Source organism: Spodoptera frugiperda, chromosome 15, assembly GCF_023101765.2.
Source record: "Spodoptera frugiperda isolate SF20-4 chromosome 15, AGI-APGP_CSIRO_Sfru_2.0, whole genome shotgun sequence".
Lineage (NCBI taxonomy): Eukaryota > Metazoa > Arthropoda > Insecta > Lepidoptera > Noctuidae > Spodoptera > Spodoptera frugiperda.
Genome location: NC_064226.1, coordinates 2,260,711 through 2,287,446, shown reverse-complemented (window position 1 = coordinate 2,287,446; position 26,736 = coordinate 2,260,711). Strand labels below are relative to the sequence as shown.

General features: G+C 37.3%; 1 protein-coding gene across 5 annotated transcripts in view; it reads left to right on the top strand.

Moving 5' to 3' along the window:
* LOC118278121 (solute carrier organic anion transporter family member 74D) overlaps positions 1 to 26,736 on the top strand; it is a 53,278-nt gene that overhangs the window by 8,258 nt on the left and 18,284 nt on the right. Inside the window, exons 1-2 of one of the 5 annotated variants that reach the window (XM_050699140.1) lie at positions 8,911 to 9,175; positions 23,091 to 23,833. In XM_050699140.1, coding sequence (XP_050555097.1) covers positions 23,167 to 23,833 — 667 coding nt within the window. In that variant the 5' untranslated portion in view covers positions 8,911 to 9,175; positions 23,091 to 23,166. Of the gene's footprint in view, positions 1 to 8,910; positions 9,176 to 16,303; positions 16,415 to 22,043; positions 22,250 to 22,670; positions 23,007 to 23,090; positions 23,834 to 26,736 lie in introns of those variants that run through there. The other 4 variants (XM_050699143.1, XM_050699142.1, XM_050699139.1 and 1 more) reach the window with 4 other exon arrangements.

Genomic DNA, 26,736 nt, shown 5'->3' with positions numbered 1-26,736 from the left:
ATTTTAAAATTTGCTTGATCTTAAATAACATGACGGGTAACACTGCTATTCGGTAGCCTATTTACAGAAATAAACCATAGCATTATTTTATTGGAAATAAATAAATCTTATTTCCTTTTTAAATTGACATTGTAAATGGAACAAGCGCGTGGATGAAATGGAAATGTTTCTTTTCTATGAAATGAACGGGATAATAAATCTATTTTTTATGTAAATAATTATGTAGATTTTGTTATAGATACACAGCTAACATTGTTTTAATATTAATAAGTACTGGGCTAAAGTGTTGCTTTAACAACATTCAAGGCCTTTGTCTGGCTAACGGTAAAGCTATTTCCAATTTTCCATTTGCATTTCCCGATCGAAGTGAGCTGTGGATTCGTCCGCAATGCGTCGGCACTGTTTTATAGAGGCGGGGTCTCATCCCACAGCAAACTATGTCTCGCCAACAACGTGCTTTTGAATTCAATTGATTTTTCAGTTCTTTATGTCGGTACCTACGTACTTACACATGAGTCAACGATAAGACATGTGTGTAATTTAATCGAGTACCTAACTAAAGTGTTTAGTACCGTTGCTAAACGAAATATAAAAGATAGTGATCTTAATTACTCAGTTCTGTGGCTAATGTTGATGTAGGTCGGTGAGTATTGCGTAAAATGGACGGGAATTTATACAAATGTACGTATTAAATTGGTTGTAACAAGGAACTGTGGTCATACGGTCCCAGTTTTGCTTCGGTTTGCGTTCCCAACTAAACGGATGGCGACAGGACGTTGACTTTTCCGAATCGATTTGTGGAAGTTTGGCGCAGGCGCGCTACGGCGCAGACACAATCGAAGCCGAATTAACACGCAAGGCTTGCTTACGTAGCTTGGGGATAAGTTGAGGACAACTCCATGTTGTTATTATTGTATATTGTACACAATTTCCTTGGGTTTGATAAAGTAAATGTTCTAGAACAGTTGTTTAACTAATAAAGGCGATGATGATGGACATTGCGAGTGGGTTTTTAGTTTAATTAGGTATGCAGCTTTTCTGAATTTTGTAACAAAATACACACTAACATTACCTAGGTTGGTATGTATATGATAAAGTTAATGAAAAAGAGCATTGTTTAGTCATTTTCTACCATTAATATAGCATAGGGTGGTATATCTAATTGCAAACTAACGATAGATAACAGAATAGAGTAGATTTGACTGGGAAATCCTATACGTCATTGATATTGATTGGTATTTAACCTCTATTCTGTCCACGGTCTAATTAGGTTTTAATTAATCTTTTAATCTTAATATTGACAACTAAAACTAAAGCCATTAGCGAATGATACAGCAAGTCTCTGATTTCACAATCTTATGTATTCATTTAAAACTAACTGTGGATTAAGTAACTAAACTTATTGAAATTTTAAATCAACTTCAACTAATTTGATTACTTACCCATTCTTTGCATCCGCGCATTCTGCTCATGAGAAATAGTCCCTCTATGATACGAAATTAGTAGAACTTTTCTCAGTATATTTATATGAGTTATTTTTAAAGGGTGTCCCAACAAGAACGCAAGATTTAAATTTTAAATAAAACGCAGATATTTTTAAAAAAATCGTGAAAGCTTTATAATATCGTAAAGTAGAGAGTATGAGGTTATCTATGGAACATACATCGGGCAGATGGCTGCCGCTAGTTTGCTGAAACATACGCGATCTTTCAATGAAATTTTCAATGACCGTATTGCATAAATGCTACGGTATTTCATTAATACAGCGTCCAATTTCCTTTTTAAGAGTCGTCGTCGGCTTATTCGCATAAACCATCGACTTTAAGAAACCCCAAAGAAAAAAGTCTAATGGTGATAAATCACATGATCTAGGCGGCTAATTCTGGTCTCCAAAACGTAAAATAACACGACCGGGACATGACTGATGCAGCAATTCAATTGTTTCTCTGGTTGTATGACATGTGGCGCTATCTTGTTGAAACCACATGCCTTCCAAACCCATTTCTTCAATTCGAGGTACGAAAAGACTGGTTATCATTTTACGATACCGAACACCATGATTGACTGTTTGCGCTTGACCTGGCTCATTTTTAATCGTGTAGCGCTCCATTTTTACTAACCTCGTACCTTATACTAACAAAAAATAACACTTGTTCAAATGTCAAACAATGATACTTCGAATGCCGCCAAATTTAAATCTTGCGTTCTTATTGGGACACCCGTTATTTAGTAAGGCCTTATTTCACAATGCCTAGTTAAGTTTCTGTTAATTCTAACTGACGGTAATTTGACGTATTTCTGTCCAAGTTATGCTAACAATGCATTAACCCATCGTGTGGTGGAACACAGATCTCCGCGAGACACAATGTATTTTCTATTGTAGTCTTATATACGAAAGGGTAGGTAATTTGAGTACAAAGCAGCCCTTAAATATCCGACGTTTGTGTCGTGGTAATCGAACCTTCAGTTTTATTAACAAAACAAAGGTTGCTTCTAAACTAGTTCTTTTATCATTTTCCTATTTATAACATTATCTTAGGCCTAAATACAGAACAAATATTAAACTATCCAATATCGTTTTTCCTAGTTTCTCTGCACAAGGCTAAACATCGAAAAGCAGGGCTATTTTCTCTTTTTAGCCAATTGATTACAAAATGTAGATTTAATATTTATATCGTGTGAATGTCCTTTTATTCGTAGGGCATTCACCCTCCAGCCGGGAGCGGTTTGAGGGGGTCTGCCAGACGTAGGTAATGATTAAACCCACGCGGTATTTTCCCATAGCTCATGTCTGGGGTGCTAGAAATAATACTCATTGGTTGTCATGTCACCCTTCCAATATTGACTGTCTTTGGAAAAACCTAATAGAATACAAAGAATTTATTGATATTATAATTGACTTAACACTTGATAGTGGTGTTTTGACATGTAACAAAATTATGTGAATTATTAAGGGATTATAAATAATCTTTTTTTACCATGTAACTTATGAATTCAATATTTCTATTCGATTGCTTTTAGTTTAAATGTTACCTGAATAATAGTTATCTTTGCGTGAAGGATAATGAATCTCTTACCAGTTGTCATTATTTATTGTTAAAGTATTTGAAGATACACCCTGTAACTACTTACTCATTAGCTGTTGCATCCCAGGAGTGTAGACTATAGACATCTCGATAATAAGTAATAACACAGCAATTGATGGAGTAATTGACTGGAGTCTACAGGGAACCGATCTCACGCCAGAACAGAGATTGATTTTTGGCATTTGTGATGTTGTTGACCGATCCAGAGATTTTCCGAGAGAGAACCAGAGAAAATACGCCATTTCTACGTATAAAACGTACCTAGAAGTGATGCCACGCGGCATTTTAAATAGATATATCTTCGAAAGTATTTGTTTCCGTAAGAAAATAAAAAATACGTGTCTAATGTTTTAAAATAATCTACAAGACGGACATTAAAATTAAAATAAGTTATCTACCCTCAAGGAATTTTAGGAATGGCTAGAACACTAGTGTAGTGGTACGCACTCGTAAATGAGAACAAAATTTTAGAACTCATTAGATAATGACAGCTATAAAAGTAACTACGAAAATATGACTAAACCTCGTTATCATCGGATATGTTAACTTACTTACTCAAGTTACCAAAAATAAAAGTCCTGCATTGTTTAGCCGGGTATTGCCAACTTTTGTTTTATAAATATTTCTTTTATTATTTTAGCGACAACGGATATAGGTAGATACAGTATCTATGAAATTTTCACCTGTTACAGACATAATAATATCTGGCCATTGGTATCTTACAATATTATTCATGAAATACATTCTAATGAAGTAATAAGTATCTGATTTTTTTTATTAATTGATCCGTAACAGTTTAAAGCGCTTAGCACACTTGCTTAGCGCTTAATTTTAAGATTCCCAAAATTAGAGGTCGATGGCTTATGAATAGTTAGATACGTTGCTAATTATTCAGTTCAGATCGTTTAATAATGATAATTAAGCCTAATTGGTTTATTTACTTTGTTTCGTGTGGTTTTATAAAGAGTTACTCTTCGAGGCACCATATGGGTGTAATTTCCTGGATTTTCCGTTGGGTTTTCCTATTTTTGCTTACGTAATCAAACGTCCTGACGATTATTATTTTGGTATTTTTTTATTTTTTAAGTTTATGTTATGTAATCGCTTCTAATATCACGCCTGTCTGTCTTCGATTGGGGTAGGAAGAAGGTAAAATGGAAGGCCAAATGATTTTGGCATACTTCTATCGCTTATTGTTAATTATACAATCTATTTAATTATTTCTACATCTAATTGAATGGTAGTGCTTTTAATTTAGCTTTTTTCAATACATCCTCAATTTAGTCAATGTATGTTCGTCTAGGGCTAACGAGCGCCCTCTATCGATTTCGCCTTGCGTTTTTGCACGCTGCACCCCTTTCGTATATATTCTAGTCTAGTGTCCGCCCATGTTGCCTTCGACATTTTGAACAATGTGAATTATACGATAAATATTTGTAAATTGGAAATCAAATAGTAATTTTAATGTTTTCCTATTAGTTTTAGCACAAATGTGACTAATTGCTAGCCGTAATACGACAGGCGATTGACTCAAATAACCAATGGTTGCGCCGAATCGATGTATGCGTACTGCAAAAGCGTGGACCAGACATTTAATAGTACGCAAAATGTGCCAATAGATGTCGCTACAGGTCTTTTAAACGAAAAGGGTTGGAAAATATGACTTGGACAAAATGCCTAAATGGATACCTTTAAGTCGTGAGCGAATGGTTTCTAATCTCGGTCGTTTTAAATAAAAATAATGTGTTTTATGCATTTCTCTCTGTGTACATTGTACATAGACGTAGAATATGATCTGTTGGAAGGTTGATAGGTACTCGTAAAATACGTTATTCATTGGTTAAATGGGAGCAAGCATCCAAGCATATTGTACTCCGGACATAAGTAGGTTGACCAATAAGGCAGTTATTTAGGTCGGACCAGCAAGTAGGATATAAGTACTTAGGATTGCTCCGCGGTCAAAATCCTCAAAAGAATAATGGTGCCATGACATTTTCACATTAATTATAATTTATACCATCTCTTATTTATATAATATACCCGTACCGTATTAAAAAAAATATTTATTGTTGTAACTTTTTTTGCTTCTCAGTTATGAATGATCATCACATTTGTACAGGGACGGACTGCGAATAATTATGCGGGCTCTGGGCTTACGTGTCAGGCGGGCCCATTTATTCAATGATTGAAACAGTCAATTTGTTAAGAGATTTAATCTAAGATAGCGAATTCATATTAGAATCTCCATAATCGTATATCATTTTAACTTCAAATTCACAACTAGTTCTTAGGTTGTAACTGCAAATATTAATATGTATTTTCTTTGGTTGAGTGGTCGCAAAAGCTATTAGTAAGTACACAAACACGGGTTTGACCAAATGTTTATTAGATTTTTAGAAACTCTGAGTACGTGATATCAGAGACTTTGGTATAGAAAAAAAAAAAATAGTTTATTTGCAAAAACAGAGTTTGATGCTTATAAAATGTGATTGGTACTGGATTGGAAAGGATCTTTTAATTATGATATGCCTGTATTAGGTTAGATTCCGTTCTTATAGGTACTGTTTTATTTGGTAGTGATTTATTACAATTAAAAAATAACTACAAAAATGTGTGAGTGCTGTAAGTAAAAACAGCGTTAGGTTACATTTACGATTCTAAGCTGTTAACATTTTCAGGGTCCTGGGTCGCAACACGCAAAGCCCTAGGCAAATCCGTCCCTGTATTCATATAGCTACCTAATTTTTTTTTACAACGTTTACTTTGAGCTCAAGATCACGCGAAAACAAAACGATATCTGAATGATGCGTGAGGTGACTATTGTGACTAATGCCTACTACTCGTATGTACTAAAACATCCAAAATATGTACAAGACGAGAGATTGATAGTCGCCCGTTATAATGTAATGTTCTTCTTAAGTTAACGTACTAATTAAGCCCATTCATTTCAAAAACAATTTACATTTGAACATTTGAGTTTCTTATCTGTAGACAGTTATAAAACGTTTATAATTACCAAGTGACGTGTGAAAGTAATACTTTTACTCAATTTACGAAATATGATTTATCTTAATTGATTTTTTAAAGAAAGTCTCTTCGATTTTCTCCAAATGTGAAAACTGTAGGGCTACCCAAACAACTTTAAAACACGCCCTAATAATTTTAAATTTTCTCGCAGCGTAGGGTCAGTTTCTTTAAAAAGAAAGTGCACATCTGTCTGTGGTTTGGCTGTCAGATGTAAATTTAGGCCAATGAAAATTCATTAATTTAATATGTAAATTAGAATGTAAACTATTAAAAAGAAAAGTGGATAATTAATGACGAATAGACAACGATTTCCAAAAGAATTCAGTCGAATTTGTGTGAGAATTGTACGTGCATTACTTATTTATTTGGATATTGCTATATACTGGTATAACAAATAAGGTAGCAGTCTGTTAGTCTGGGACGGAGGCAGATGCGAAGGAACCCAGACTACAGTTAGGGGCCCAGGGGCCCACTCTTTTAATTGTCGTAGGAAGTCTACATTTTACAGGGGTAAGAGGAGAGAGGAGTCTCTTCTACGTATTCGCTGCGACTGACCATTATTTGAATGCCGAATCCTGGCGAATGTGTAATCCCGGATAAATGCGAAACATCTCGATATTAATTGCACTGTAAGTCAAAATCTCTATTTTAACTAAACCATTATCAGTTCAGTATCAACAAATGAATAGTCTCTCAATCGTCTGTGGGTCAGTGAAGCTAGGTGCTCATTTCCAGATGGGGCCTAGTAGGAATGATGCCTGATCCGTAGCTGCTCGAAGCTCGAAAAACAAGAGTACGAACGGGGTGATTTCCCTCTTGCCCTAGGCGGGAGTATTCAATGAATGTTTTTCCCCCCCAAAAAAGGTGCTTGTTTCAAATTATAGATCCGAATGGAGAAGAACGAGCAAGAAACTACACTAGAATAGTCAATATACTAAAAGAATAAATCAATTAACTGGCGAAAGGTGTATATGTACTGTAAATAAAGTACCTCTTCGGTCCACCCCTTTCGGTGTAATATAGCAGAAGTCAGGAATACATGAATACACAATTTGATGGAAGAGCAGCGAAGACGAACGTAATTTGAAAACACCAACATTGTTGCTTACTAGATTTGGTATTCTTCAAAGTCAAAGTCAAAGCATCCTTAATTAGGCACTTTTGAAACGTTAATTTGAATTGTCCCTTAGTCTTTCAGCGAAGCTAGGTACTCGTTCCAAAATGTAGTATAGTGTTTCATTCTTAGAATGAGACGGTAAAGTCTTGTTTCTTATATGCATAAGAAACAAGACTACTACGTTAGTTATACAAAAAGCTCAGGGAAATTACCTATACATAGTAAGATTCTAACAACAGAGGTATATTTAACATTTTAGGAAAACATCATGATCAATAGATGTGTCGCCGAGATAGAAACCCAGTAACTGTTTATGTAACTATAACATCTGTTTTATATTCCACATTAATATTAACAGTTTACACTGAGTGCGTCATTTTACTGATATTTTACTAACAGAACTACCTGATTGCATGAACATGAATTTCACGGGATACATTTTAAAATTCAACGTTCATGTTATATTGATTTGTCCCGTTCTCAAACGTTGAGGAGTGCATCATTACATATGTATGTACGTTTTAAGTAGCCTTAAAGACTTGTTTTTCTCTACAAGAATTTTTGAGCCCCTCGCGAAATGTGTTTCCGTAGTCGTTTTTATAAATTGATGTACTTCATCTGTGAGGTTTTTAATAAAGACTCATGTTTGCTCGATAACATTAATGAGTGATTATTATGTCAGTCCCAAAACAATTTTCTCTGCTTATCAAACTGACAAGGCAAAAATTTAAGGTAATTCCCACAGAAACAGAAGTGAAAACCAAATTGCATAGCTGAATGAAACAGGTGCATACCTAATATCTGGGAGTAAAGTAAGACACGAAGCAAAAAGTGGTTTACTAGCAGCTCTACAGTTTGTTAGCTCCGGTTACATTGCCATAACTTAGTGCAGCCGACTTTACCACCTTTAATTCTATTTACAGCCGGTTATCGTGTGAAATAAAAGGTATTTTTAAATTAGTATTGCGTGTGGAATAGCCTTTAAAATTAGGAGCAGCTACCGGTTATAAATATGGTGTTATGAACTCGAAGTAAAGCTGGAGGAATTTACTTGATTAATTTCTTTTGTAGCGATCCTGCTATATCGAGCTGAACGCTTAAATTAATTGATATCGAACTGTCTGGTATGAACAGCCGTCTACTTCGTAGTTTTTTTGCTGCAATGCTCGTTTAATAGAGGAGTGAATAAGTCCTAAGATTTTGCCGACTCATTCAACTCTTAACTTGGCCAAGATACAGCTGGGTGCGGATAATTACTAAGTGTACCCACGCATAATGTACTTATGTGTGTTACGAGGTTTCTCATATTTACACTTTGATGAATAATGAAAAATGGAAAATTACCAAAGAAACGTTATTGCTGCCTTTAATATTCCTTATTTGTGTGAAGAGATCTATTTTTATATTGTCGAACATGATACAACCAAACTTGTCAGTAAGAATGATAAATAAGGGAGAGGGGGAGGGTTGCATGTTATTGGAGGGAGGGATGCCGCTACCGCTGCCGGCGCGGCGTCCGAAGGTAAAAGTTAGGAGAGCAATCGATTGTCGGAACTAGGCATGCATCAAATGTTCACCAGAGGAGTAGAATAGAGTGACGTAAGTGAGCGGTGTTTATTCGGCCAGGCCAGGCTTTTCGGCGGGGCCCCCACCATTACGTTTTGTTTACAAGAGCGACGCTTGAGCGCCGGCACTCGCAGCCGGCCAGCACGCGAGACGCGACGCTCGCGACGGTACTACATTACCGCTAATAACCTCCTCCACTAACCATTGATAAGTGATGCCCCCCAAGTGTTGAGGCCCCCGACACACTACCGGTTCCGAAGTCGCCGCAGAAAAAACTGGAGCTATTATACACTATTATTCGGTTTACATTAGATCATATCCGCGAAATTAGACGTGCAACCAGTGTGTGCTAAGGACCTGCCAATCGCCGAAAATTATCGTAAGTGTCATGTTGCCAATATTTATTTTGTATGCTAAACCAGTTTTTGTGTTAGCGAATTTTATTACAAAAATGTATGCAATATGTTGTGCTTCATAACAAAATACATAGTCATGATCGAGAGTCGGTATGCTTGAACTATTTACTCGATGAACGTTTTTGTTAGTCCGCCTTTTAATTTAGGAACAAGCATCATGTACGTGAAGGTCGTAATTTTTATGTCACTTACGTTCCTTTTCGAAACCGAAAACCGGTTGGGATCTTTTTTCAAGCTGGTGTAATAAAATTAACATATCAGTGGCAGGGATCGGTGCACGTGTGGCACATACACAGGTAGTTTTGGTTTAAATTTAGGGGACCCTGTTGCACCATACAGTGTTTCGTCATTTGGAGCAACTGTCGCCTAAACTGCACGAATCTAATCAATTTGAGAAGGTGAAGATTGACACATGCGTCACGTCCATAAGTGCTGATATTGAATGTGCGTTCCCTCGCGTGTTGTCACCGTTTGTTTACATAGATAGCGTTTGATCCAAACACTGATATTTACACGAAATGATAAAGTTATTTGGTTTTCGATGGTGCAATGACTGCTCTTATACTTTCAGCCATATTTGTTTGGCTTTAGAAGCTCCTCGTGATAACAATTTGGGTATTACCAAACTGCTTTGATGCAACAAGGCGTGTTGTTTGAATGTTTCGTTATTAAGTTGGGGAGTCTCACTGAATTAATGAATTGTCGATCTATAAATACACGTACACGCTGAAGCGGTATTTTGTAACAATGATTACAAGTTAATTACGTTTACAAATTACAGCCAACTCTATCATCGCTCAATGACTAAAGGAATAGATTAATGAGTTAAGGCAACCGTGGAAAAATCAATGAACTAAAAACAATTCGTTTCTGAATATATCGATATCTAAACGAATAGTTTGGAATCACTAGTAATCGATAGGTATACCCATGAGGCAGTTTGCATAAATATCTTATAACATCGATACTAATTTGTGTAAATTAATGAAACTGGATCACGAGTCTATTTTCTTAATGTTTGAGTATAAGGAATGGACATTAATAATGGCGTAAAGGTGGCTTTAAATTCAAAATACATAGCTGAATGATGTTTTGCAGTAAACTGGCACTGTATGAAGTCATTTCCGGCATAAGAAATAGAAGAGACAGTATTAGAAGACAAGAATGTTTGTACGGAAATTTTCCATAATATTTATTTATAGAGTCCAGAACTGAGTAAGGTAACAATGCAAAACTCTGAAAGAGATTTTCGAATTATTATTTGGTATACAGAAGCCAAATACAAAGGTGCCGCTTTTAGTAAAACCGATGTCACCAAACTTTGACAAGCCCGCCACCTAAAAGCAACTCCTACAAGTGTTTGTTTACCACAATCAACAAAAGGCCTTTTCGAGTTTGGGAATCCTTAAATGTCCCTAAACAAATATCTGAAAATGGAAATGTTTGACTAAGTTGACCAAATCAGAGAAAATTCAACAAGTTAACTGAATTATCGATTTTATCTGCGTGTTGCGAAATGTCCTTAATTTGTCCTACGAATAGGCTTTCGTCTGGGATTGTGATCAGCTATATTTGTAACGTTCCACCCTCTTCCTTACGACCTCCAGACGTTTGACCTCAGCTCCGGTCCCGACAATCAATTGTTACACAATAATGTTCGTCATGTATCGCTTTGGGAAAGCCATTAGAATATTTTTGCATTGATTTCTTTGCTGTCGGGCGTTGGATTTTTTTCGTTCTTACGTGACTATACGAATGGTCTTTATCAGTTTTATATTTAACTGTAGGTACCAAATAATGTTTTTTGAACAATTTAAGTGAGGAGTTAGGGACTTATGGTAAATCAATAGTGTGATCTTCTCTTTCTTTCTTCATGGTTTTCCTCAAATTGCTTGAAACATCTGTAGTTTAAGTTCTTCATTTTTTGTCAGAATGTCTATATTTACCTGCATTCCATCTGTTTCTTATGATTCACTTCGTAAAAGCACAGTTTGTTTTGGAGATGTGGATGGCGCGCGCATCTGTCCTAGTTGATGGGTAGTATATTTTTATCTCTGCTCTTTCCTTGGCCCTTTTACAAGTCAGTCATCCTGTCTGTATGTATGGCTCATTCTCCTGCATAACTAGTGTGTTCAATTTCTTGTCATGTCTGTTTATCGTTACTAGAAAAGTTTTATACTACGAGACAAAATCCTGTTTTGAAAGTGATGCATTTGGAGACTCTATAATTATATTATTACGTCGTAAACTGGTTCTTATGAGAGAATAATCTTCCCAAGTGGCATCTTCTTGTCAAGCAGAAATTACGTGTAGTCTAATGTGGCTAATTGAATAATGATGCCCACAATAGCTAGCCATCTAAGGCCAGATTTGTTCCAGACGTAGTTATTTATAATCGCTTGACCTGCAATATCTATACGACGCTAGAACACTGCCAGGCTTTGAGTGATTAGCCTCTCAGTAATTCAGTAAGTGGTTATGAAGATAACTCGCTCGTTATCGTTCATTGACCGCCGGCCACTTGGCATCGGTTAACTGATAACTAGTTTTTAGTAATATCATAACGTTACGAGTGTTATTAATAACTAGGTGTGAACTAATCGGTAGATAGCTTGTGAAACGTTTATGTTGCAACGGTGCCTTAATGGTCCAATCTTAATAAACTATGGATAAGTGGAGTTATGTATAATAGTTAAATATAATATTCACATGGACACGTCATAGTTCGATTCTGATGAATCGAAGAGCATAGTCCTAATTTGAAACCTATATAGTAATTTTGATGTTTTGAAAAACAACGTTATGTATTGAATATGGTCAGATGAAAGTCGTTAATGCTGTCATGCTGTCATGGGTTTTTCCAACCGCAGCCCATCGTAAGATCAAGTATAAACGTTCGTTGTCCAATCGAAAGTATATAAATCATAAGACATCTAGTTGAGAGGCTCTTAATTCAATAATCTGGGTTACGAGTTCCACTTTGTACGAATAGATGAAAGTACCTAATTAAACGTTTTCGCTTTCATACAACCAGTTCTGGCGTACTGTCGTACTGTCGCCGCGTTCACATCATTTTCCTCGTTCATTAGTATTGTAGTTTTTATATCTGTTTCCTACTGAGATTATATGGCCATCTATTTATATAAACTTATCACGTAACTGTCTGCGATGTTCTGATTTGCTTCAATTTACGCCTGTTGAATTGAACTCTTTGTTATTCTAGAACTTAAGATCTTAAGGCATAAATTACAATGATAATAATATTATTATTCATAATGTCTTCTCTTCATGTAGACTTTAATGATGCATAAATTAGAAAAAAATGACTCACCTCCAACTCAGTAAGTAGGTATTTGTTGTCGTACACGAGTTACTTACATGTACTTTCGTTTGTAAGCTTATAAACAAATAGTATTTGTTGATTACGTTTATTTAATGAACGCTGTAATACTAGCAGTGTTTTAGAATGTTATAATATGAATGTAGTCGTTGAAGAAAACCGATCTTTTCATACCGAAAGTAAAAGTTTACTTTCGGCATCTCCACCAGATGAAAGTGATCCAAGTGACTAGTTTGTGTTAGTTTCGCTCTCGAGCGCTTTGTCTGCTGTTCTTCTCAACCATTATAAGCTTTAACCTTAAAGTTAATGTAGAATAAATGCTGACAATGTTCACAATGGTCCTCAGAGAAGCTGTCACCAGCTTTATGTCCTCTCCTGCTAGTTGTGATTCTTATCGTGTCACACCTTTGTATTCCAATCTGTTTTCCATGGCGAAATAAATTTTCATCAATCGCTTTGTGTGCAAAAAAGCGAAATTTAACCAAATGTGATTGCGTAGCTCGGAGAGAAAGTCGCACTATATGGCTGGCGCGTGCGTCCGACGGATTTACGTGCCGGTGACGTGCGTGTTGCGAAAAATGGTTCAGAAAAATTTGCAAAAGCCGATAACACATACGGGAGTATTTATTAGCACTGTAACGTGACGTCAATAGAGGACCTGACTGAAATATGAATGAATTGGCCACGCGACGCTCTATCTCCTCAATACTTTACTGCTCTACATCAAGCGGCTATCTATGTCAAGTGTTACGCAAACGCGGTTCACTAAACAGGCGTATCCGTTTGAATTTTGAGGCCGCGTGGAGACTACACCCAGCTTTAAGCTCCATACCCATTCATTGAAAGAGAAATTGGTGTCATCACCGAACCCAAGCACTGAGCCGCTGGACCGTACGCCCGGTGTCGAAGTAAAAGTGTTCCAAAAAATTTACGTCGCGAAATTACATTGCGATTTCGCCGTAACGAGGTCACCGATGTGGGTCGAGTAACAGCTATCTGTTAGAATTGATACTTTTTTGTTTGTTACATTTAGTATCCGCCAGTCAAGGCGTAGTTCATGGCCATCGAAATGTTAAGAGTCGTTGGCGATTATATTATGGTCCGCAAAACTCTGGGTATCACGATTAGACGTAATTGATGTATTGTGTGAACGCCACCGTGCTCGTTTTTGCGCGTTACATTTTTAGCGCGCATTAAATCAGGTTGCCTCAATATTTAGTGCTTTAACTGACAGCGACCGACACTTAAGAGAAGCTACGATACTACATGTTAGTAGTAAAACGTAGACGAAACAATAACAGAAGTTTAATGACTCTGCTATTTATAAATTAATTGTTTATTATTGGTGTCTAATACATGATGTAACTAATGAATGACAGTCACGTAGTTGATTGGGGAGGAAAACCACAAGCTATGTGCCATAGTTTCCTGTATGTCGTCTTTTTAGGTCGGTTATTTAAAATGGTTAAACAAAACTTATCAGCTGACATTAGTAATATAATTTTACATATTAGTGATACTGGTACTCGATTCAATACTAGGTGTAACTGTAGATATGAATGTTGGCAAATCCATGAAAGTAAACACTCTCATGTCTGCTGCAAGAATTTTAATTGTGTTGGATGACTTGCCTCTGGGTCCATGTCACCATATGTCCTTTTATTTTAATTAATTCTTATTTTTCTTTGTACGCATAAGTTGTTTTAAAGGTGCACTTTCGGTCTGTTAATTAAGAAGAAATAGTTGGAGCTGTTAGCTTGTAGGCGTGGGATAACGACCTGTCATTATGCTAAGATATTTTATTATCTTTGTCTGCATTCATAAGTCTGTCACAGATAGTGACTAGTTGCTCCCAAATTATTTTTGCTTTCTTTGTAAGTATCATCGTCAACTATTCCTTACACGAACACCTCATGGATTTCGACATTATGTATTTCTTCAGTACTGCAGTACTTCTGTAACACTAGTGCTCTTATTTTGTAAATCAACGTGGTTTGTCTTCGTATAGTTAATCTAGTTTCTTAAGGAAGCAATCTAATCTATAGTATCTGTTCTCTTATTCATTTTGTCAATACTAAGTCTGTTTTGTTACTAAATAATACATTCTTAATGTTCAGTATCTTATTGAGAAAGTAATATGCTGAATCCACATTAGTATAAATCTCCACAAGTGTGTCCTAATCTTACTGTTCACTGCTTCACAAAAATGTCTTGTGTCACCTGAACGTTTAGTTTTAAATAATTAGGTAAACACACATCACTTTGAACGTGTTGCAATCCTATGCTTACTAATCTACATAACATGAACGAAATGTCATTGATATTGACAAACTTGCCTTCACATGATTTGGGTTCAACGGTTAGTCTTGAACCCCTCGATAACCTTAGATCCGCGTAACAGCCACAAAAATGTATTCTCAGTGCGTGACTTGATGACCTTAGTTATAATTTATTACATGTTTGATTTTTAATGTGGAATAGAAACTCAGTGTCATTGAGGAGCACTTACGTATTGTTTTTCTTGTTTTATGATAGTAAAGTTCAACACATTATCGTTGAGTTACATTGAAGGCGTTTTACTCGTAATTCATGTAATGCACCGGGTCGGATATAAAGATTGCAACATTGTTTGGTACGGCTTGTTAGCATTGCTGGCGAATGTAGGACCCTGAGTTTATTGGTTCAATTTTTATAAGTGAACACGTTTCTAGAGACTGTTTTATGTGCAACGTCTTGAAGACGGTCTTGCTGTCGGTTCGTTCTGTTTTGTCACTGTCCGCCTGGACAATGTTTGCTTGGGGGCTCACTAGTTAACTATACCCTTAGTTGATTTGAGCTAACAAAACAAATATGGACGTTTTAAAGGTAATGTTTTTTGTACACAACGTGGAAACCCAAAGCTTAAAGATCCATAGGAAAGGGGATGCGTAGAAGTATTAAATCAACTTAAAGCAGAGTAATAACTTAAATAATTTATACAAACCTGAGTGCAGAGTACGTATTTAATCCATATTTATGTTAAACATTGAATTAATAAGTTGACAGTGTATTGTAATTCTTCTTATGTAGTATACCAACGCCATATTAAGAATATTTACTGTAGTCATATATTTACAATTTTATATCGCTTCAAGAATAATGAGAGTGTTCAAAAGATGAATATTTTGTTTACCTCTAGTTGTCTGAGTAATTTTAAATAAACAAAGGATAATAAAAATGACGCAAGATGTAACTACGAAGTCCTAAAAGCCATTGTTAAAATTTCGTGTAGACAGCTGTGCATTTACGCATTCCGTGAAACTCGTACGGTGATGACGTCTTTTCAGTTAGGTAAAATAAATAATTATTGATACAGCATAGTTTTTGTATGACCTCAATCTTTAAACTAGCCTATCAACCTTTTAGCCGATCAATGTAATTTGTGGTGGTCCTAGTGAAGCTCCTTGTGGCATTCCTGAATAAAACAAGAATATATAGGTAAGCTGGGATTTTAGTTTAAATAAATAATAGTTTTAATACATAAACCGGTATTCGAGGTTGCTTGCTGCCTTGTTATTTTATAAATAGATTTTTGAGCCAGAAATTTGGTCACGCCGTAATAACATAATTTAACTTTTCCAACTCACGATTACAAAAAAATGTTTCCTTTGGCGGTTTACTCACCGTCATTAACACGCATACGTAAAGAATAGCCTATTATTATCTATATACGTATAGCCAAGGTCGAGTCTAAAATGCTTGTAGGTGTTGCATAGATAGTTGTGTATTTGTGTTACCGTCATGTGTACTGGTCGTGTCGGAAGTGGTCTCTGCTAAGTTGTTTGAGGAGGGCAACAAGTTCCACCATCTTTGTTTGACTTTGGTAGTAATATTTGAATATCCATAAAGATTTTTATATTTAAAACATGCTTCGTGTTGAAAGTAGTCGGTCTGTTGTGTCTTTGTGTTTACCTTTGTCTATAATCCTTGTACTGTTTTCCCTTAATAGTTGAGTTGAATATCAAATGAATGTACTTTACTCGACGCGATGCTGCAAATAGAGTGGACATGCTGCTATCTATATTTTTTGTTTTATTATTAGAAACTGAGTGTTCATTCACGCTTGAGATTTTCAGTTGTGGATTGTTGATGTGCTTTTTTGTGTGATGTTCTCGCTTCTCGCTATTCAAAGCAGTTTTAAATCGTGAGGAGTAGATGCTTTTACGTCATCATCGTCAGTGAGTTGTATTGTATTGTATGTCGGTCACTTTGATTTCGTTAAGGAGTATGGTGTATGGTCCAACTTCCAATGAAATGAGGTCGCTCCAACATAGTTATCATCACCACGTTTGAAAGGAAATAACATTTAACTTATTTACGTAACTGGACCTAATTACAAGCGGCCTCAATGTGTAATGAGTGCAAATATTATTGGAAGTAAATAAATAAATTCATGTTGCAATATCAGTGGCCTATTAAAACATTGTTGGATTCTAATCGTTTGACCTAGTTTTAGGACGAAGGAAGGAAAATATAGTAACGCAGTCTGAAATGTAGTGAAGTGAATAATTGTTTCGTGTTAAACGAACTTGTGGTACGAGTACCACCACTATTCAATGTATTTTATCAGATTATTGGGCATTGTGTTGATAAAATCATTCATGATAATGTTGTCAAATCTACTTTCTTCGAGCTGTTACTTTATCTGCATAGATAAATTATTAAGTACGTGACCTAGTACCTTCATTTAATATTTGGGTAGGATTATTATATAATTTTAAATTTTGCCGTTCGTTTCTTCTGCATTCTCTGGACAAAGCTTAACGTTTTAAAAAGCGGTGTATTCAGATTTCACCACGCAAATTCAAGAGTGCGTTGTATGTAAATTGTCGATAACTACACTCCAATGCGGAGGCGTTTCTTTTGCATTGACATTTTTATCACCCCGCCCATTGCAGTCTTGTATCACTTTCACCGTACCTTTTACTTTGATACCAGTGATATTTTTTTATTTAATATTACTGGGGTCATTATAATTATTGTGCAATAGTACGTCAGCGTTTTATAAATTGTTCATGTCAGGCTGACGAGTTGTAATAAATGTTTATTGGTGTTTTTTATTAATTTCATAGAAAAGTGGGTTCTCGATTTTATTAACTCTTTCAAGTTCTGTTTTTATGAATCTGCACTTTAATACATTGCAATCGTTTTTAGTTTATCTATCGTTTTTCTAACGATCGAACAAACAAAACTGACATTCATGTGAGCGGTGAAATTTAAATCATACATACAGTTTTGTAATGATATCACTACCTTTTCTAACGTGGATGTTTTTACGTAATTAGGTTAGTTTGTTAGCAAGAACTGGTAAAACCAAGGCTTTTCACAACTGCATGAATTATTTATCGTCAGATTGAAACATAAAAAGTATTTCATTAGTCTTAAAACTAATTATTGAGCTATTATTCGTCACTTCTTACATCGACCTGACTCTTACCTTGTTTATTTTTAATTTTTTCTCGAGTTCATTAACCTGCCTGTTTATAATCTACTCGATGTCTGAATTGATTTTACCTTCAAATGTGACATCTGTTTCATCACAGCCGATGCCTGTTAAATGATTACAGGGTAGCGTTTCGTTTCTTCATTTACACGTTCCACTTTGTCCAATAAGCGGAGGTGAGCAGTGTCAAATTGGTGGTACTAGTGATTCGTTGGCAGCGACCTTGTCCGACACACTCGTTCGCATCGAGCACGCATCACGCACTCGCTCGAATAAGTGCGTTACGCAGATCATTTCAACTCTTAACATATATATTTTTTATGTTCGCATATTTGTCACCACTTAAAAGTTATTGGCGAACTGATTGTTACTGTAGTGCTGTCGGCGCGCTCTTACATGGACGTGACATCTCAACAGAATAGCTGTGGAGTGTCTGCTCTCTTCTCACTAAACTGTACAGTTTATGGAGGTGTTTATCCTTGTGTAAGCTATTCATATTCTACGGTCGATTAGCGAGCCTCTTGACCGCCATGCTACCTGCAATGGCTTTGGCACGGAGCGCCGAGTATGAGATCAACAATGTCAAGGCACGGTTATGTTAGTGTTGCACAATGCACTGGCCCACTCAACACCTATGGTTAGTCGCTGGAGGTCGGATATCAAAAACACGTCAAGCTTTTTATATGCTACAGTCCAAAGTTCGATGCAATTGCGTGCAATTTTAAATTACAATTGCAAATAGTTACTTTTAAAGTAAGCGGTCATGTGTATCGCTGGCAGTTTTTCTCCTTCGCATCCCGATTTGTTCTTGTTGTCGATCGTTACATATTAATCTGTTTCCACGAAAGGCCATTTTTTTTGTTACACTGGTATTACTTGTGGGGCTTGTCGTGATTTATATGTTTCCCGTTGAATATATTTTAACAATTTAATGCATTAATTTTCATGACTTGAGTAGAACTAACGTAAAATTTTTTAACGCTACGATTTCGGTAGCATTTCGTTACACGAGTCTATTTGGTATTGGTGTTTATTATGAGCACCGTCAATTGTATGTAAATGTTTTATTAAAAATGTGTAGTAAAGGTCGGCGGGTGGGTCCATTATGTCGAGCGCGTAGAGGGCAGTAAGTCAGTGTATCTCCGACAGGTCTCCGCCCCGGGGTGTCCGATGTCCGAGCCTGGTTTATGTAGGCACACCTACTCGGAAGATTTGCTTCACACGACTGTCTCAGCACCTGAGTTATTACCCTTAATCAGACTTTCGTTTATTTCGCATTTATTTTTATCGGATTTCGATTTCTTTGCATTGTTGTTGTTCTTTTGTGATCATCTTCATCTTTATTTGGTTCGGCTTTAATCGCTGGATGTTTATTTACATTAAAATTAATCTTGTTCACTTTATCAATATTAAAATCGAAGATTATAAATCACCATGTATAAGCACGACGCATCACGGAGTCTGGAAGGGTCATTGGTGCTCGTTGGAATTATTGGTGTCACTGAACTTTGCAGTTATCACATCGCAAATCTCAGTATTGGTTACGAGTAATTATGGCCGGAGTACTTATCGTCCACATAAATCATTTGTCTCATAGACACTTAACAGCTGCTGTTGAAAATTAATACACGCATTAAGTTGAATTTGATTTGCAAATAGAGTCTTAGTTGCTGAGGCAAATATGTTTGTAAGCGTTATTAACTGTTGGATCGGCTAAGGATTGTGCTCAATTAAAATAACTAGAACTTGCTCCTAGGAATCTGCACGTAGCATGTCGAATTAATATGAATTTTAAATGCTGCTGATATATTCTTAGTAAAAAGTATTGTTATTAAGAGATGAGTAACGCGCGCTAATTGTTGGTTGTTGTGTAAAAACTCCGGTAAGCAAGTACCGAGCCGACACGTCTCGATTATTTGTGTTGTCAGTAATTCTCCATCAGCTTGTTCCGTAGTTGTTCGGTTAAGTTTGTGCACAACCATGAATCTCGTTAATTAATAGTCAGTGGGCAGAAGCCGGTTTAATTTAATTAAGACCCAAACTAATTTTACTATTAATACTCACCTCGGTATATGTTTACTTTCGGTACTACAAGCCGGTTTTCTGTTAATAAGCCTGTGAATTGGTTCGTAGACTGCACCGGTGCCGGCCTCCGTAGTAACATTGCTACTAGACATTTATCGTTCGCAACCAAATGTGCCTCTTCAGTTAATTGTGTTGTTATGTCAATGCGTAATTTTCAAATCACTTCACAAGAATACAAATTAGTTGTACAAGGCTTTGTGAGTTGACAGCTCTAAGAAGAATTTTGTAACTACATATTTGATATTTGTTTCTACGTTTAGCTAACTTCGAATGAGAGCTACAATTAATAGAATGCAAAATATTTGAAATGTTTGCGCTAACAATTGTAGCCTGTCAGGACCAGTTGTTGGTGCATCTGCTTTCCATGTAAAACGATAAATATTTGTATGCGTAAGACAAGTGTTTGTCCTTTGTTTTAGACTTGCTGCAAACTGGTAGAGTCTCAGTAGAATAGCTCTGCAAGGTGCTAGGGCACTAAACGTGATATAATCTATAGATAGCGTTTCAATAGAGTTCGTCAGCAACCGATTAATGACACAATAATTTATCTAGACTAGGTCTAGGTCCTCGCTGAGATTTATAATGAAGTTTCACCGCTAGTAACTGCTGCGCTTCTCATTCGTGCCTGCCACCGTCATTGTAAATTGTGCCTTACGTTATTAAACTGGGTTTAAAATGGAGATTAATGTCGAGTGCACAGTGTCATCGGCAACAGGTATCTGCTCACTTACCTTGACCGCGCACGTTGTCCTCTCACTTATAGAATGATCATAGACGTCTTCGATGCGCCCGCGCCACTATCGTGCACCCTCAATTGTGTTCCTCAAACTTTTCATATATTTGACCTTCTCGTAATTAGACGTTGTTTGTATCTGCGATAATAATAATATTTTACTCAGAAATTTCATCACATCTCTTGTTGTTTCCATTTATAACAAAGTCGAAGATTTATGATACCTTTTTGGTCTCTTTAATTTTATACGAATCTCGATTTGTATGAATTTCAAAATGTATGTATGAGACCGTGACTTTGTTTCTTATTTTTCCCGAAAAGACCCCGGGAACTGTATCTTTTTGTGTTGGAGATGAATTTTGATGCGGGTTGACGTCGAATCTGTTCTTTTGTGCTTCATTTTGTCGTGTCACTGAATTGTAAGTGAGGACGCGGCGTTGAGCAACTTTTTGTCTCCTTCCTAACACGCGCTCACTTTATCTGATTTCCACACGCGTCTCTAATTTAAATATGAGCGTTTTATAGATGTTGCGTTGACACTATACTTATTCAATTTATGTCAATAGATTGTCCGGCGCTCGCCATATTCATATGATTCATTGCCACTCAATCGCGATGGGAGATTAAATAAATCGTCAGTCGCCGTCCTCGCATCGTCGATGTGATTGTATGTGCGTGCGGGGTTGACTTTCATACAATATTGCCGCCAATTAGATCGTGGCGTCTCGCAACGCTGCCTAGGACACCGAGTTCACTTTGCTTAGAGATCGATTTCGTGTGACTTTCGTCTGGATATGTTTCATCTACAATGTGCTGAGATGTTTCTACTTCGAAAATATTTCACCTCGTGTGTTGTGCAACATGCCACGTTGGTTTCTTAACGTCGTACTTGTCATTCAGAAATATTTTGATTATTATTTCGAGGTGTGGTGCATTCACATTTTGAATTTGGCTGCATATCAAAGATGTACGATTCTCAGAAATAAGATATTATGTATTGTGTTAAAAATGTTTTATTGTGAAGGTCGAGTGTTGTCATTTGGGATAAATGGAGTATTTTGTGAGATATTAGTCCAGCAGCAGTAACCCGCTCCACATCACTGCCTGTATACCTATTTACTGTGTACCGTTATCACTGGAGCGATAGCACTTGGTCGATAGCTCGACCATTGCACAAGTTCGTGGGCTTATCTCGGAATGCAGTTTACTGTGCACTTCATTTGGCATCAGACGTGAAAAAATGGGTCGTTGGAATCTTCCCTAAATTTAATAAAGTATCTGTTGTAGCGATATGTTGGCAATTAGCAGTATCAGTGAATAGTTTCCATGTGGAACTGGTCGGTGTAGTGCAATAGTGCGTCGCGGTCGGTGTCGCCGGTGGTCATCGGCCCCCATCGGTGAGTTTCGCAAGTCCAGTTAACCGTATGAGTCGATCACATTAAAATTCTACGGTTGATTTTATTGCGAACCTAGCGCTTACCTCCACCTCCGTAGGTACAGATTTTATAGATTTTACAAATCATTTATAGATACCCATTTATATTACATGCGAGCTTGATAAGAATTTGTTTTGTAACAACACACATGATTATATGTAATTAATATGTAGGTAAATGAATGTAAATATATTTCCTTTGGGACAGTAAAGAGACAAAGACATTCCGTAGTGTCGAGACGAGAGGGAATCTTCAGTGAAGGGCGGCGTGCAGACGGCTTTCATCGTGTGTAAATGCGTGCCGTACAAAAAATGGATAGACGGCCAATAAAAACCCCGTGTGGAGAGAAGCTGAGGGGCGGGCTCGCGGGTGCAGCGCGCTGCGCCAGTAATTGCAAGTTGCAGTCGGTCTCCGCCGCGCTCGCTGGGTGCGCGCACGCAGCCTCCTTCCATCCCTCGCCCGCAGTCGGGTGAACGACTCACCAACAAGTATGCGTACGAGTCGCACGACACACCACCGCCACTTCGTGCCCGCTCCTTGTTTCCGCGATCGTTGATCAATCTGTATGTTTGGCTCCCGTTAACCGGAAGCGTCGGCTGCGTCACTGGCGTTTAGCTTAGCGTGCGTTTCGTTTTCGCTCGGGCGGTCACATAGACTTGATAGCGTAGGGGTTGTGTAATATCCACATCATTAACCGCGTAGACGTGATGATCATGACGTGAGTTTGTCTCGGAATAACGTGTAATTGTTTGTCAGGTTTGTAAATACCTAGTGTTAAATGAATGTTTCTGTTTTGTCGCAGGGCGAACGTTGTCGCTACAGTATCATCAGCGGGTGGGGAGGCTGGTCCCCCGGGCCCGGTGACCGAGGGTACCGACATGAAAGGTGTTGAGGCGACGCCAGAAGAGCAGGAACGGCTAGCAACCGGAAACAACAATGGGTCGCTGGACTGCAAGCACACGGCGGCCGACCCGCAGCCGCTGCAGGGCCGCTCCGTGTTCCACTCGACGCGGGTCTTCATGTTGGTGTTCCTGTCGGGCTGGATCCTGCAGGGCATGTTCCTCACCTACTTCGTCAGTGTAACGACCACAATAGAAAAATTATTTAAAGTAGAATCGAAGACGACGGGGACGTTACTAGCGGCCACGGAAATAGGCCAGATATCTACAGCACTGATCCTGACGTACCTGGCGGGGCGCGGGCACCGGCCGCGATGGATCGCCTGCATGATGATCGTGCTGGCGGTGGGTGTGGTCGGCTGCATCATGCCGCACCTGCTCTACGGCACTCAGCTGCTCGAAGTGCACCAGGAAGCGCATCATGCCGGCGCCGGGCCTGTCTGCTACAGCTACCAGAACTCCTCCGACTTGTGTGATGCCGCACACATCAAGAGCTCGACCACGCGGTCCTCCATCACCTCGGTTGTCATCCCATGGCTGTTCATTTGCCTGTTGATAGTGGGCGTGGGGCAGACTGGGATAGCCACGTTGGGCATTCCATACATAGACGACAACGTCGGCAGCAGGCAGTCACCACTTTACATGGGTGAGTAGATACTTATTGTTACGACTATCCACAGTTTTGTCAGTACATTTACTATATGTAGGGAATTAGATATATAGTTACGAGCAGAGGTGCGCCAGAGAATCAGTAGGGCGTGTTCCGTAAAACAAAAGCATGATGCTCGTTTGCTTTATACATTCGGTGTCTCGATTAGGATAATTGTTAACGTTTTGTGAGTACTTGCAATAAAATGGGCACATAAAAGTGTTTAAATCATAGCCGCCGCCCACGGCCCGCCTACATCGTACTTTGCCGGCCGCCCTCTGATGCCTTGCGTAATTAACAATCGGCTTGAGCGCATCCCGCATTAATTGCAATTTTGTACAAAACATATTTTTGCAATAGAATGTTTCTTCAAGTTACTTGGGGCAAGTATCTATGTAGATTTTCTACTTGCATGGCTAGTATGTGGAAGTTATTGTAAGTGCATTGTAAGATTTATGATTTAAGCAATACAATAAAGCTATTGATTTTGAACGACGGTTTCACGGTCGGTCGTCATAATAGCTCAAAAACTGAAGTCAAAACATTTGACAAGGTTAATATAAAGTGCATAAACGCAAACAATACATGTTTGGGTGTCGCGAACACACGTACCCCAGCCATGGTGCGCGTGCGCGTGGATTGTTGTATCTAACGCGTCAACGGTCCACGCAACCATTTCTACGTAGGTACAACTAGGGGTGGAAAGAACCCTCGATAGATTCCGGACTATTATCGATTAGTTTTATTAACATAGGAATCGAATTAAGCGTATCGATTACAACTTCCAGTAGAGTGCTCGCAAAGAACCTCTACTCTTGGTAGACTGATGTTTGGCAACCATCTGATGAGTGAGAAAACTATTACAATTATGAATATTATGTCTCATATCGATATACCAGTTTCTGTAATCGATTATATTAAAGCCTGTTAGTTATGTTGATGATTCAATTTTATTATGTTTACCTTCGACATTTCATAATTGCTCATTTGAATTTGTTATGTGTTCGGATTCAAAATATTTACTATGCTTGTAGTCTGAAGGCAGACGGGTGTATAAAAAATGTTGATTGACCAGTAGGTGAAGCTTAAAATATCTCAATAACTATTATGGAATTATTTATAATGTTTTCATTTCACAATGGTCTCGCGTAATTTCGGATTTGACGCAATTTCAATGGAAAATCTCTTCGTAGATAGAGAGTGGAGACGATTGATTTATTTCATTACAACATTACTTATATTCGATTTTTTATTTAAATTGACGAATATTTTTACATGCATTTGTATTTTAATGGTAAACTGTACCAGTTGGGAGATAGACCAAGAACTTAGACAATCTGCTTTGAATGTTTAGTGTCATTTGTAGTGTCATTTATGTCCGTCAATAAAGCATTTACAGTCATGTGGAATGGTGTAGGCAATTTGATTGCTCAGACAGTTCGAGTTTTGTTACTTTTCATTCAAAAACTCATGGCTTTTTCATTTGGCGACAAATCCTTTTCTCCATTAACATACATAGTTACAATACTTTGCTCCATGCCCTACAATCCTTTAATGACAAATAACTATTTCTGATGCACAAGACGCTTCTGTTCTCAAAACGGGAGCATACTCGTGTGTTTGTTACGACCTGATAATATAGATTAATGTTCTAGTGAACTTGCTAATGATTAGATAAAGACAGAATAAGACTGTTTGTTACTGGGTCAGTGCATATCTGATAATCTTGACATGTATTTTCGATTGGCAGGCTTTTATCTTGCGTTTTAGGGACGGAATAGAGCGGTTTTATGATTGAGAGATATATGTTTAGTGTACCCAAGTTTCAATTACTATTTGTTGGTAGATTTTTGGCCACTGGGGATAGAATTTGGACAGAAGTCTCGTTCAAGATGTGTTATCGTTTGCTTAGTGTACTCTAAATAAGTACAGACACTGGAGAAAATGCTAGTGTGCAGCAACGTAATAAAAAAACTCACAGAAAAGAAGAGTCTTTCAGAACGTTGTTTGTTGAAGGTTTTCTATTTGGAATTTAGAATAATTCACAGGCTTTCTTTCCTTTTGTGCATTTAAAGTGTGATGAAACATGTTTTGGACATTTAAAGCGAAAACCAACTACTTTTGGGTTCTCAACCATCTTGTCTTAAAAATAATCCTTTAGTGATAATAAAATAAAAGTAATTCTAGATCTTATTTATAGTTGGGATTTAAACTAAAGTTCAAGACTGCATATAAACCTCTCAGACTCGAATTATGTGCAAGCCACGGAGGATCTCAACAATATAAAGATATTACTCATTAGAATAATTATTTCACCGCCATTTCGTTTTATTGGCCATCCTACGATATTGCTTGCAAAAGCGCGTGTTTAAACTTTATAGTTTTAATTTAATTGAACGCTTCTAGCTTGTGGTATTGCAGTTTGTTTATTTTATGCGTTTCAAAGAGCATTGTCCTTCGTTGGATAGAAAATGGATGTTTAACATTTTGAGATAAAGTTCCTCTAATTGGTTTGGTCTTTCTGTACATATTTAGAAATTACTAGCAAACCCGGCGAACTCCGTTTCGCCACCAATGATTTCCCCTGTTTTCCTGCTTTTCTATTGAAGGAAAACCCGACTTATTTATATATTATAGATAATGATTGTACCTCTTATTTAAAATACTGGTGTAGTTATCAATGTAGTACTAAGTAACTTGATCGTTGCAACAAAATTTGAGCATATAATTTTATTAATTAATTCGGTTATTTCATTATGCAATCCTAATCCCACATAATCAGCAAAGGCCCGCAGAAGGAAACATTATTTAATCACACGCACTGCATTAAGCTTATTTGTTTAACCAATTAAATCCAATTTAGTTAATTAATGGTGACCCAAATAAGGCAGAGTGCGCAC